The 13,860-nt window shown below is 32.7% G+C and overlaps 1 protein-coding gene across 3 annotated transcripts in view; it reads right to left on the bottom strand.

Annotated features, from left to right (window-relative positions):
- Positions 1–13,860, bottom strand: part of VPS13A (vacuolar protein sorting 13 homolog A) — a 342,631-nt gene that overhangs the window by 129,381 nt on the left and 199,390 nt on the right. For all 3 annotated transcript variants that reach the window (XR_013170504.1, XM_077148468.1, XM_077148469.1), the window contains exons 34-39: positions 11,541–11,688; positions 8,692–8,842; positions 5,544–5,671; positions 4,993–5,162; positions 4,211–4,428; positions 3,293–3,525 (exon numbers count right to left, since the gene is read on the bottom strand). Coding sequence is in view for 2 of the 3 variants with exons in the window: in XM_077148468.1 (XP_077004583.1) it covers positions 3,293–3,525; positions 4,211–4,428; positions 4,993–5,162; positions 5,544–5,671; positions 8,692–8,842; positions 11,541–11,688 (1,048 nt within the window). In the remaining variant the exon portion in view is untranslated. The remainder of the gene's footprint in view (positions 1–3,292; positions 3,526–4,210; positions 4,429–4,992; positions 5,163–5,543; positions 5,672–8,691; positions 8,843–11,540; positions 11,689–13,860) is intronic.

Genomic DNA, 13,860 nt, shown 5'->3' with positions numbered 1-13,860 from the left:
ACATGCTCAAGAAGATGAAGGAAAACATAGAGATGAAACTAACTAATATTAGGAAAACAATGAATGAGCAAAGAGGAAACAAAAAGAAAAATATTGGAGTTGAAGTTCATAATAACTGAAATGAAAAATTCCTCAGAGCATTTGAATAGCAGATTGGAGCTGGCAGACTAAAGAGTCAGTGAAAGAAAGACAAGTAAAATCATTCAGACTGAGGAACAGAAAGATAAAAGAATTTAAAAAGCAAACAAACAGCCTAAGAGAGATGTGGAACACTATCACGTGTACCCATATGTACAATATGGGAGTCCTGGAAGGAGAAGAAAAAAAGAACGAGGCAGAACAGATATTCAAAGAAATAATGGCAGAAAACTTCCCAAATTAAATGGAAAATAGGAACATGCATATTCAGGAAGTGCAATGAACCTCAAACAGAATAAACTCAGAGAACTACACCCAGACAAAGAATAATTAAACTGCCCTCTCATAAAGGAGAGGGTTCTGAAAGCTGCAAGATAAAAGCAACTACCTATGTATAAAGGAGACCCAATAAGATTAAATGCCAGTTTCTCATCAGAAACCATCAAGGCAAGTACACAGTGGATGAAATATTTAAAGTGTTGAAAGAAAACAGTTGTCAACCAAAAATTTTTTATCTGGAAAGTTTTCCTTTAAAAAACAAGAGGGAGATTAAGACATTCCCAGATAAAAAAAACAAATGAAGGAGTACATCATCACTAGACCTGCCCTAGAAGCAATGCTGCAACATGTTCTTCACTCTTCTTCTGAGTCCTCACTGGCAGCACCCTGAGAGATACGATACCAACAGTCTGTTCAACACAATTCAAGCTTTCTGTATTATGCTTCTCAAAACTCCAGTTTCTGCCCACTGGCCAGTTCCAAAGTAGCTCCCACATTTTAGGTATTTGTTACACTGCATCCTATTTCTGGTATGAAAATCTGATTTTGTTTTCTATTGTTGTGTAACAAATTACCATAAACTCAGCAGCTTAAAACAGCACAAGGTTATTATCTTCCAGTTTTCATAGGTCAGGAATACTGCAGAAATCAGCATTCCTGTTGGTTGTATCCTCACATACAGGAAAAAGAGCTGCTCCAAGCTTCTTCAAGGTATCTGCAGAATTCATTTCCTTGAAGCCATAACATTGAGATCCCCATTTTCTTGCTGTCAGCCAGAGGCTGCCTTTAACTCCTAGAGAGTACTATTAGGTTCTTTACACATGATCCTCTCACAACATGGCAGTTTGCTCCTTCAAGACCTACCCGATAATCTCCCTTTTGTTATCTCAAAGTTAATGATCAGAAACCTAATCACAGCCACTGGTCCTGCATTACACTCTAGGAAGGGGGTTATACGGGACTCAAATACCACAGGGTAGAAAATTTGGGGGCCATCTTAGAATTCTGCTATACAAAGAAAAATAAATCTGAAGGGGGAAAAAAAAGATCCAATCCATCTTTCCTCTCAAAGAAATCAGGTAAAATCTATAAAACCTACTATTATTCTAATAAATTAGCAAGACCAGTTGATGCATGACTTAAAAATTCAGTATGCTATCTGTCAAAATTTTAATAGGAAATTATGACTATATTACAATTAAAAATAACCCTAGATTCTCAACATAAAATTTGTGCTGTCTCTTCATCTTTAGGAAGCCAAAAACAAAACAAAAGCCTAGATATTATTATAAACACATGTGAAAGCTTTTCTATAATGTGAAAATTTTCAATTGGCATTTGATACAATTAAAATTAAATGTTTTATTTAAACCCTCTCAAAATAAATGTGAAAGCTTTGATCCTTACAAAATTTTATATTTCCAAGTCAAATTAAGTTACTTAGGATTGAAAATGCAGCTAATTCTTAACAGTAAACATGTGCTACCAAAGCTACATTACAGTCAATGGCCATAATACAGTGCATACAACTTAACTTTTCAGAATGGCTGGAATTATTTTCCTCTAATCCTATTTTTATTGTCTCCAACCACTCCCACGATGATCATTGTGTGCCTGCTATCATTTTTCTCTTCTTCTTACTCCCACCCTTGCCATTTATATCATTTTAATTATTGGTGCATCCTTTTCCTGCTGCTAAGAAATCTATCACCCAAAGATACTGGACTATGAGCTGAGGTTCTATTTCTTGGGGAGGTGAGTACATTCTATGGGTGAGAAGAAAGACTTGGGAATAATTTGTATGGACAACAGAAGAAACCTTTGTGGGGGGACTGTGGAAGGGACCTCTAATTGTCACCTAATATCTGCTCTGCTTTTCTTTTACAGTAGTAGAAGTTTTATCTGGGCACATGGCAACTCAGAAAAAAGACCACACACTCCCATGTCTACTGCAGTTAAGTATGGCTGTCCAGCTTTGTTCAAGCCAAAAATGATGTGAAAAGAAGTAGCATGTAAAATTTTCAAATCATAACCTAAAAGAGAAATGATATGTCCTTTTCCTAGTTTCTTTCTTTTCTCCTTTTTAAGGGCTTGAAAAAGATGTAATGGTGAGCCACCAGTCTTGCAAATGATAGCAAGTTCTAGGCTATCCCATGATCAATATATATGTATTTATTTAAAACAAAAATACATCTTATATTTCTATTTTGGTAATATTTATAACATTTATACATTTATTACTGCTTTGGAAGCCTAAAAGCTTTTTTGTTGTTCTTGTTGTTGTTTTTCAAGTATTTTTAAGAGTGCTGGAGTCAGAGAATTAAGTTAAAAAGATATCTCTGAAGAAATAAATTATAAGAAAAGTTATGAAGAGGAGGAAGGCCTACAGATTTGAGCATAAAATACAAGTGTGTGAAGTGAGATAAAGCAAATGTCCATAGGTTCAAATAATTCACAGTAAGCTAAAACACGTGCAAGCAAAAATGACCAGATGGGAGAATTAAAAAATATAAATTAAACTGAAATAACATAGTAAGCATTTGATAAAAAGTCTTAAAAGGCCAAAGAGCAGTTTGGAATTGACATGCTAGAAAGGTAGAGGACGATCTTAGCGGGGAAGTGTCAAGACGAAGGCAATTTCTTAGTGAGAATACTCCAACAAATACATATAATACAGAAAATAATGAAAAGCAACTGGAAGGATGAAAAATTCCAGGATTGGTATAATAATAATCTAGATAAGGCTTTCAAAATAAAAAAGACATTTTACAGAGGAAGGTTAGAAAGTATGCAAGTAGTTTTTATTTCCTAAAGTGGTGGATACTAAATCCAAAATAAATCTACACTTAAGCAGAGAATTAAAGAGTAAACTCACAGTAGTGATGTTGTCTTTTCTCTTGACTGGAAGAAATGGGCATGCTCTCATTTGGAGATCTTTAACTGCAGCAGTCATTGTGTTATTTTCAAGGTCACCTTTCCAACAAATTTCACACTGTGTTGTAATGACTAAGGCAGGGGCATCATTTCTTGTCATGTCAGCCACAAATACAAATTCAGGATTTTTAATAATAATATTAATTTCCCACTTCCCTGATTCCTGTACAGGTACTAAAATAGAAATAATTGATTAGGGTTTTTAAATATTTATACATATTTGTTACTCATATTATTTATTTATAGAACATATTTTCATTCTGAGTAAAAAGTAACATAAAATCTTGGATCCCAAAGGAATCTACTGTAATGCCTTAGTTAAGATGTGAAGAAGCTATAGCCATAAGAACATTAAAAATGTGGGAAAAAATCGCCACTATTTAATGGTAGAGCAGGAAATCTAACACAGTTTCCAACTCTCAAGTCTTTCTACTATATCACAATAAATGAAATACATAAAAAGATAATAGAAAAACCATGCTAAAAAAGAAATAAATATAGTGAAAAAAATAAATGAATACTATAAATTAAAATACTTTTTTTAATTATGAAAAGGAAGGGTCGAGTCATTGTTCTCCCTGCTATTTTCTTCTTCCAACAATTTATCTCAAATTACTGCCTGCAAAAAAGTATACTTTTCTAATGAAGGTCTCAAAATTTTTTAACCTGACATTCACACTTAAAAAGAAATGCAAACTGTACATTCTCCCAGTAGACACATTTAGGTTTTTCTATTACCTTTAAAAACTAAAGATTTTAATTTATTAATGCATTTACTCAAATCATTTGAAAGGCTAATCAAAGTGTTATATTACAGTACAGCGATAATAGACATTAAGTATTTAAGCCAATAACTAACCTTCTTCCTTAGAAGGCCATGGCTGAACACTACTTTCTACAGCACTGCCTGTGGTATAGGCCTCAAGAAAGACATTTGCAACTGTCATCAGAAATTCGACACTTGCACAAATATACATTTCTTGAAAGACTGAGTCAGTCACCCAGCCATCTCTGACTCGCCTGTATCTTACATCCATCATGTCCTTTTTGTCAAACCCAACTGTCAGTCCTATCATTCTGAAAGATAAAATAACAATTACTGAATATGAATGCCTTAGAAATAACCAAACAAACATATCAATACAAATCATAGACAGCAAATCATTATTTCCAAGTTATATCTCCGGGAAAGATCCACAAAATAGTCCAAATAATGGACTTAAAAACTTTGAGAGTACAATGTTTAAAAAATTTAGAAGTGGCACTTAAAATATTATTAGAATTTTCCCATTCAGCATATTTTATCTTTTCAATTTTTCATGCACTTTGCATTACAATTTGCATGGGTTAACAATAACAATTTATATCAGCGAATGTAGATTAATTTGAAATACGTTCCCCCTACTTTAAATGCACCTATTATTTCTATTTCTTTAGCCAATCTTCAACCATACAGCAAGAGTAGCACTTTAGTAAACCATGTCATTAAAAATGTTTACTAAGTACTATGACTCATTTGAATTAAAGCTCTGAAGAAAGTAGGATGTGCCCAGAAAATGAAGATGCAAACTTGGGGTAAGTTTTGTAAAAGAAATCAACAATATCTCAAGTGAAAACTCAGAAAACTACTACAATACATGCCTAGGAGTTGCCTTCTTGATATGAGGCCTTTTGTCATCTAGAATACAGTTTTTTAATGAGAAGGAAGAAAATGCCGAATCATCTGTATACATTTTTAAAGTACTTATAATATTCTCCAATTTAAATTCAGCAAGTTTCAGAGAAGGATCCCGAACATCTATAAAAGAAGTCTGTAGAAAAGGAAATGAATACAAAATTACATAAGAACACAGATTTTGAATATTTTAAGATATGAGTTACTACAAATTATTATCTCTGCTTATATTATATGAAACATTAAAAGTCTCTATTTTCAAAGGGTTCTTTAATGAAAGGTTAAAAACAAATAATAATTTTAAAAATTATTTGTGACATCACTGGCTATATGAAGGATAGCATTTAAAGACAGAAATGCTTAAAGTTATTTTATTAAAGTGAAAGGGACAATCATTTTTTCATTGGAATAGATACTTCAAATGATACATGAAATATAAGCAACTGCTATTTTAATAAATATTTACTTACATAATTTTCAAGAAGTGAAAATATATTTTCTTTCCTCTATGACTTACCTGTTCCGGGCCTGGACTATATAATACCATGGTGAGGTAGTCAGTTCTGAAACTCATATTTAATGTTGTCTTAACTTGAGAGTTACGTGAATATACTTCTACCACAGCAGCTGTCACTACAGTTGTTCCTTAGAAAAATTAAAGTTATTGAGTAAAAAAAATAAAGTATTAAAGTTAGCTTATTAAAACTTTGAAACAAATTTAACAGTATGAATTTAATGGGTACAGTAAAATGTTATTCAATAAAACAAAAAGGATTAGAAAATTCAAATGTTGAACTCAGTAACCCCTGGCTTAGGTCTCCATCATAATTTGTGATTATTATCTTTATTTCTAAAAAGCAACAAAAACTTGTAAAGACATTTTTTGCAATAATCAGAGAAATCAGAGTTGTAACTGAATACACCATAATTTTAAGAAAGTAATGCTAACTGCTAAAAAATAAAGTCTTCATTGCTCATAGATAAATAGCAATTCATGATGTCATATCTAAGATTTGCTTTAAAATAATCTGGTAGGTTTGGGGTAAGATGAGGAGAATTATAACAATAACAAAAGAAGCCATATGTCACCTACTGTTTAAGGTCAGTGATGGGTGCACTCTACTTTGGTGCACTGAAAATTTCTAAAGAAAATTATTGAAATAATAATAAATGTAAACCTTTATTTCTTGTTCCATCAATTTCACACATTATCTTCTGGCTCCCACTATTTAAGCTGAAAATACTAATGCCCTTAGCATTTCCTCCACCTATCCCATTGCCATCTTCGGTTAGTTACATATACTTCTATATTACCATAGTTAATATCACTTAAAAGTTTATTTACATAGTCATACTACCATATTTTGTTTAACTATGGCTATATAAATATTTTTCATTGAAGAGACTAATAGTTATAATACTTTCCCTACTGCTACAACAGCACAACTAGTGCATCATTCAATAAAAGAAAAAATTACATTTTCCTCACATTCTAACAATGACTCAAACAATGCACAATTATGGGAGGGCCACTGTGGCTCAGCAGGCAGAGTTCTCTCCTGCCATGTCAGAGACCTGCGTTCAATTCCCGGTGCCTGCCCATGTAAAAAATAAAGTAAAATAAAACCATGCAAGACTTCGTCTACTTCACTCACCTCTGCACAACACAAAGATCTTTTGCTTAAGAAGAAAGAATATATCTTCTTCCCCACATCACTGAAATAATGCAATTATTTCCTCAGTCTATATATTATATGGAATTCATTCTATTCTTCAATACATTGGTCTATCTGAAGGCATTCTGAATTCATTTTTATGGAAGACCAAGGATTTTTCTAGTCCAGAAATACAGGTAACCCTAGGTAAGTCCACTGTTTTTGGGTCCTATGCTTTCCTCTTTCCTGGATTCCTTGTTTTACTGGAATTATTTTCAAACTAATTTTTTAGGAATAGGAATGAGGTAAGTAAACATTCAGCCATTGAAATCTGAGATCTTATTTTCACATTTGAATGATAATGGGCTTTGTTCAAAATCTTTGTTCTTAGAATTCTGAATGTATTGCTCCATTGTCTTTTATCATCCAGCCATCCAGTTTTGTTGATAAATCTGATTCCAATCTCTTTTTCAAGGTCTCTAAAAAAACCAGGCACCTGTTTGTTTTTCTTTCTCTGAAACTTTTAAAATCTTACTCCTCATATTCTATAATTTTATGAAAATGTGTTTGCATAGGGAATCTTAGTCAACATTCAACCTCCTTAGAATTCAGAAGATTTTTTTACACCTGTAAGAGCTTGTTCCAACATTTACTTAGCTTTGGGGGGAGCACTTCATTATTTCTCTGAATTATTTCTTCTATTTTCTTGGGTCTTTCCCCCAAAATACTTATTGTTCTGCAACTGGACCTTTTTGACTTGTACCACTATCAATCATTCACCGCATTTCCCTTCTCTGTGTATTTTTTTCCAGCTCATGAATTATTTATTTAACCATAAATTCCAACTTAGTACTTACATTCTAATCTAACTCTACCCTTGGTGTTTTATTGTTTTTAAACTTCAGCAGTTATATTTGTGATTGCCACGAACTCTTTCCTATTCTTGAATCTTTTTTGTGGGTGTTGGTAGATAGGGTCCCATTCTGATATAATCTTCTCAAAATTTTCTAAGGAAATAAACTGGAGTTTATGTTTGTTTACATTCTCTTCTGTTCTCCAAACTGTCTCGCTTACCTTCAGAAAACACTATTCTGTTTATCTTGGGTTCTTTTATGCTTAGTCTCTTGTGAATTTTTCCATATCTGGTATTTTGATTGATCATTCATATTTAAGAATAAAGGATTGGGTTGATTATTCTAACTAAATAAGGATAGGGCTTCCTGTAATGTTATAAATGTAGGATTGTTTCTCTGTTAGAAAAACAATCAGTGGAAAAGCATAATATCTCAGGGCTTTGCAAGGTTGGGTGTATAAGCTAGTAGATTTCACATTGAGGTAGGTAGGTTGTAAGCCAACTATGAGGATGGGATTCTCCCCAGAAATGTCAGAATGAGGAGAACTTTATTTTTGTGAGGCAAAATCATCTTAGCAGCTCAAATTCCTCCAATTCTCTGAATATGCTGGTGCTGAACTTGGAGCTCAGCCATGTTGCACACATCACAGGTTGCATCCAACTTTGGATGCAGTCTCTTTTTAGTTATGGTTCTCTTCTGTTCTTTCCCATCCATCTGCCAGATATTTGTTGAAATCCATCACCCACTAATGACCATGCTTTCTTAATATCTCTAGTATTTTCATACCTCTAGTATCAATAGAAAATGTTCCATCTGGAATATGTGTTACACTAGGGGTAAGGCAGGAAATGAGGGAAGGAAGAGAAAAACTGAAAACAAGAACCTATGAAGAAGATGGAGAGATAAGAATAAATACTAAGGAATTTTGTTACAATAGGACTAAGAATTTCAAAGAAAAAAGTGAACAGGATAACTATTAACAGACAATTTAGGGGCACCTGAATGAGATCAGTTGACTAGAAAATGATTTATAAATCCTGTTTACCCAAACTTTAAAAAGGAAAGAAGAGAGAGAGGGAGAGGACTATAAAAAGGAAGGAAGGGAGAGAGGGAGAGAGGGAGAGGAGACAGGCCTAATTTAAGGTTAAGTACATACCTCCTAAATGGTGTGAAGCATTAGTAGCTCCACTAGCAACACTAGACTGGTCTTTTATTACAGCAGGTGAGGCACTATCACCTTCTTCATACCATATATTGCCATACAATGTTTTAAAAATAGTTGTCATATCTTCTTGACTGAGAATAAACTGTTAAAAAAAATAAGATGTGCTTATTTTAACATTGATACTTCAAGCAGTTAAAATACTCATGAAGAAAATGAAAAAATATATATATATGAGGAAAGAAAGATTGTTACACTTCTCCAAAACTGGTTTTTAATGCAATAAAGATTTCTACTAACTGTTTCTACTAACATTTAGAATATTATTCAATTTTCTAAATGATATATGATTTTCCGTACCTTGTGAATTACAGAACTTAATTAGATGCTAAAACCAATTTACAAATAATAAACTCTTTTGCTATGAATGTTCCAACTCATCCAGTAATTTTTTTCATCTAGTAATTTTAAACCTTTAAAATAAATGTTCATCTTTAAGTAGTCACCTAACTACTTTGTAATTATTTGTTTAATAAACCAATTTAAAAATTTAGATCAGTAAAAATAATACATTACATTTATATATTGAAAAACAGTTCACAATATGTTTATACACAATTTTATTTGAACTTCACAAAAGCTGAGGCTTATATGGTTAAATAGCATGCTTAAATCCACATATACTTATGAAATAACTCAAAGAGCTAACTCCAAACCCCATGCTGTTAACTTAGTCTAAAATCAGCAGCATAAGACCTGTGTTGAGAGCAACTGTATAAAAAAGACCTATGAATTTTTGCTGTGTTTAAGACAGGTTTTGTTTTATTTTTAACTCACTTTTGGCTCACATTTAAATTTGTCAAAACATTTTTTTTTCCAATTTACTTATATTTCTAGCTGTCATAAACCCAAGTGGATAATTTTAATCCCACAAAAATTAAGTTTTATTTATACTACACTTCCTCTGATTTCAAAGGTGATACACTAATCTCATGTTTTACATTTAAGTTCATGTGAACCCAATTCATTCTACTTGTGTTTTACAGGTTTCTGTTATCTTACCAATACGAAGAGAGTTCAACTATTTATCTGATAAATACTTCAAGCAGTTAAAATACTCATGAAGAAAATGAAGGAGTTACACTCTATATCCACTCCTATTATGTTAAGGAATCCATATTTTCCTACAAACTAGAACTTATAAGATTTTAAATTAACACAATCATGTTTTTAATTTTCAATATACTTTTGAAGTAAAAGTTTAAATCTCCCAAAGGATAGTTTTCCCTTTTCTAATACAATAATTTTTATAGAGAAATAGGAAAACCAAGGGCAAGGGGAAAGAAAGAGGATTTGTTAATTATATAAGTTTATTAAAGAAACCTCCCATAGCATATGTTGCTGTCACTGTAGAAAAGCACATGATATGGTTTTGACTCCAATCTAGTCAAGAGAGAAAAATATGAACCTGCAGACAGAATCTTTAGATATCCACGAAGCACTATCAAGCAGGGAGATAAAGCTATGGCTAACGTGCTGACCCATTTGCAATATTCATCTTCAACATCTCCATTTTCTAGGACCTTCTGCTCCCTATATATACTCTCTTTCTAAGTTATTTCATATATTCTCATGGTTTTAAATACCATCTATACAATGGTGACTTCCAAATTAATATTTCTAGCCTAGGCCTCTGCACTGAGTTCTGTACTAATATAGCCCACTGACTACTGATGTCATCATGCAATACACATTTTAAACTTAACATGACTGAATGCATGATTTCCCAACCTTGAAAATCTCCTTCTCTTTAGGCCTTCTGCATCTTAGTAATTAACATTCACATAGCCACTCGAGCCAAAGGTATCTTTGTTTCCTTTCTTTACCTTTCCAATCCAGTAGCATATCCTATTTATGTTTCCGAATTATATCTTAAATCTGCCTACTTCTCCCTATCTCTTGGCCATGACCCTATTCTTTTCACTACTTCTTCTCTAAACTTATGAAATGCTTTCCTAAGCAATCTTACTTCTACCCTTGGCCCTCCAATCCTATCTCCAAACAGAAGCCAATGTGATGCTTATAACACTGGAACAGGATCTCCTCAGTCCCTTGCTAAAATCCCTTCAGTGTCTTTCCGCTGGATTTAAAATAAATTCCAAGCTCGATACTCTCATCGTCTGAAAAGACCTACATGATCTAGCTCTCTAATATCTTTTCATGCCACTCAACCTTTAGCCTTCCTTGAGTTCTGCCAAGCTCTTTCCTACTGCAGGATTGCTGTACATTCAGTACCTGCTACTTAAGCTTTGCCCTGAATTAATCCATGCCTCCAACTTTTTCATCCTACTTTAGGTCTCAGGTTAAACTTTGACTCCTGAATTTCCTGGTGATGAACTTAATACTGATTCACCACCTCAATCCTTATGCTATGTCACAGTAACTTTTTTCTTTCATATAATTTACTATAATTTATAACTATTTTAATTATGTGTCTGTTTACCTGTATACTGTCTACCATGCATGGCTCCTCCACCACTATCACTGCCAGTCCTTGTGTTAGACTGGTAAGCTCCATGAATCTAAGGACTATATCATAGCTTTGCTATTCTATCTCTAATATCTAACACAGGGCTAGCACATAGTAGGCATTTAAATATTTGTTGAATGAATGAATTAATGGAGAACATTTAATGAATTTAGGGTAATAGAGCTGAGCTGCTAATTCTAAATTCTGATCAAGGTGATGAATATACAACTTCTCCCCCTAAAATGCCCTGGGTCCCCAAGTAATGTTTTTCAGCCAACAAAACACAGAAACCAATAAGCGTCCAAAAAGTTACCTCCATGGGCTTTAGCTGAGCATTTACATTAAAACAAGGAACCTCCTGGTACCATTCCCAAGATAAATTTCGCTCAACAACCACCTCAAGATTTAATGGCAGCAGTATATCCAGTACTTCCTGATAAGCATCATTAATAAATTGAGACCTATAATTAAGAAACAAAATTGTTTTGAATTGTTTCATATATACTCAGTAAAAAAAATACTAAAAATAATAAACAAGAAACTTATCATTTAATATACAGATAGTAAAAAATGATAACTTTTTATGTTTGACGAGAAAAGAAATAAAACCTAGCAAGCTTTCCATGTCATAATGAGAGATGTTCCAACCCAGTAGAAACCTAAGGGGATCATCTCTGAGTTGAAATGTTACATATTATGGAGAAATAGTATTATAGAAAAATTAAAATAGGATCGTATAATATGTTAAAAAGTGGCAAAAACACAAACTCTTAAATGTTGGACAACAAACTCTTAAAATGAGAATGATCTCATACCTCATTATAAAAATATTTTAAATTCAGATACATAGCAAAGCAGTATATGTTTCCTAACTTTACAAGAAACATAAACTTGTATCATATGAAATTTCTATTTCTGTAGATCAAAAATGGTTAGATCTGGAAACCTTCATATTAAATTGAGCATTATTTGTCCTTCCAAGCACTTACAAAGATAGGACTGTTTCTCAGGAATAAAGAAAAGAGTAGTAGGATACTAAATCCCTTCAAATGAAAATGTAACCACAGAAGATTCCATTTTACTTTCTAGAGACAATCTCAAAATGTTACTCCCCAATAAGATACTTCTATTTCGATTGACAGACAATCCTTATACTATGAAGCTAAAACTGTAGAATTTTTTACTCAATGGGAGAGAAATAAAGGAGTCAACAGGAATCTACCAGAATGCTTCAATTATACTATCATATGAATTGACTACAGAGTGAAAATAAACTTATACATGTATGCCTGTATACATACTTGCAATCTCCACTTAATGGTAGTAAGTTAGAACCTAAAAGTACCAACTAGGGCATTTTGTAAAAACTTTGAGTAAAGGTCCAAGAATACCACTGTATAAAAATTAAAACAAATAAAAATCAAAATAAAATAGATGACACTGCATTTACATAGCACTGATAATAAAGGAAATGCCCACTGCCAAAAAGAAGGCAATGGTGATCAGAGCACGGCATTAAATAAACTTGACCAGAAAATAACAAACATGCAAATGGAAGCAATTACATCACTACATGTCTAAGGTAACATATGGTGTTAATGAAATATAGCAATATTCACTATAGAGAATGTGAGTCAACATATAAGAAAAAGTATCACAGTAACGTCCAGGAAAAAGGGTGTCTAGAGTGAACAATTGGCAGTTATATAGATTTTTAAATTTAAATAACAAAGGAATTGTTTCGGTTCATATAACCACAATCCAGAAGTAGGAGACGCTTCATGTAAGACTTGCTTTTATGGCTCAATCTTCTCTGGATATATACACACAAGTATATATAAACACATATTTATTATGATAGCATTGACAGTCAAGAGGTGCTTGACAAATACTTGAATGAATTTTTAGCATATCTATTTTTCTATCATTTTTTCTACACTTGATAATTACACTTGATCCATTAGGTAAATTTAATTTTCTTTATTCTGAATGTATACACCAAAGGAGAATTTTATAGTAATTTGAAGATTAAGTAACAGAGAAAATAATGCAATGGCCAACCCATGTACATAAACTTGATCAATTTTAGGTTAATGAATGCCCAGTGTGGTTGTTCAGTCGCCTGTGAATTTACTTAGCCTGCAGTTTCCATAAAATCCAATCACTTCCACGTGAAATGATAAATCAGTACCTTTAACATTTAACAATGAATCCAACATATATCAAGTAAATATTCCCATTTCATGAAATGATCTCCTAAAACAATTTTAATGGATTGCATATTATAACATATAGGTATACCATAAGTCATTCAACAAATGATTGATCATTAAAATTTTGTTTCCAATTCTCCACTATTATAAGTAATACTTGGATCATTATCTGTATACATATCATTGAGTAAATCTCTTTTCTCTGGACAAACTGCCAGAAACCTAACAGCAGTGTCAAAAGATTGCTTCCAATGGAAAACTTTCCCTTATCAGTAATACCCAATAACAGGATTATATACCTTTACCGCATGCTCTCACGAGCACCTGGAAGTTTTTTCTATCGCATTTAATATATGGTATTTTAATGGTTTATTGTCATTTTAGTCTCAATGAGAACAAAAGCTTCATGAGGACAGAGAC

This window comes from Tamandua tetradactyla, chromosome 2 (genome assembly GCF_023851605.1).
Source record: "Tamandua tetradactyla isolate mTamTet1 chromosome 2, mTamTet1.pri, whole genome shotgun sequence".
Taxonomy (NCBI): Eukaryota; Metazoa; Chordata; class Mammalia; order Pilosa; family Myrmecophagidae; genus Tamandua; species Tamandua tetradactyla.
The sequence above is the reverse complement of the archived record's forward strand: the minus strand, read 5'-3'. Positions and strand labels throughout refer to the sequence as shown.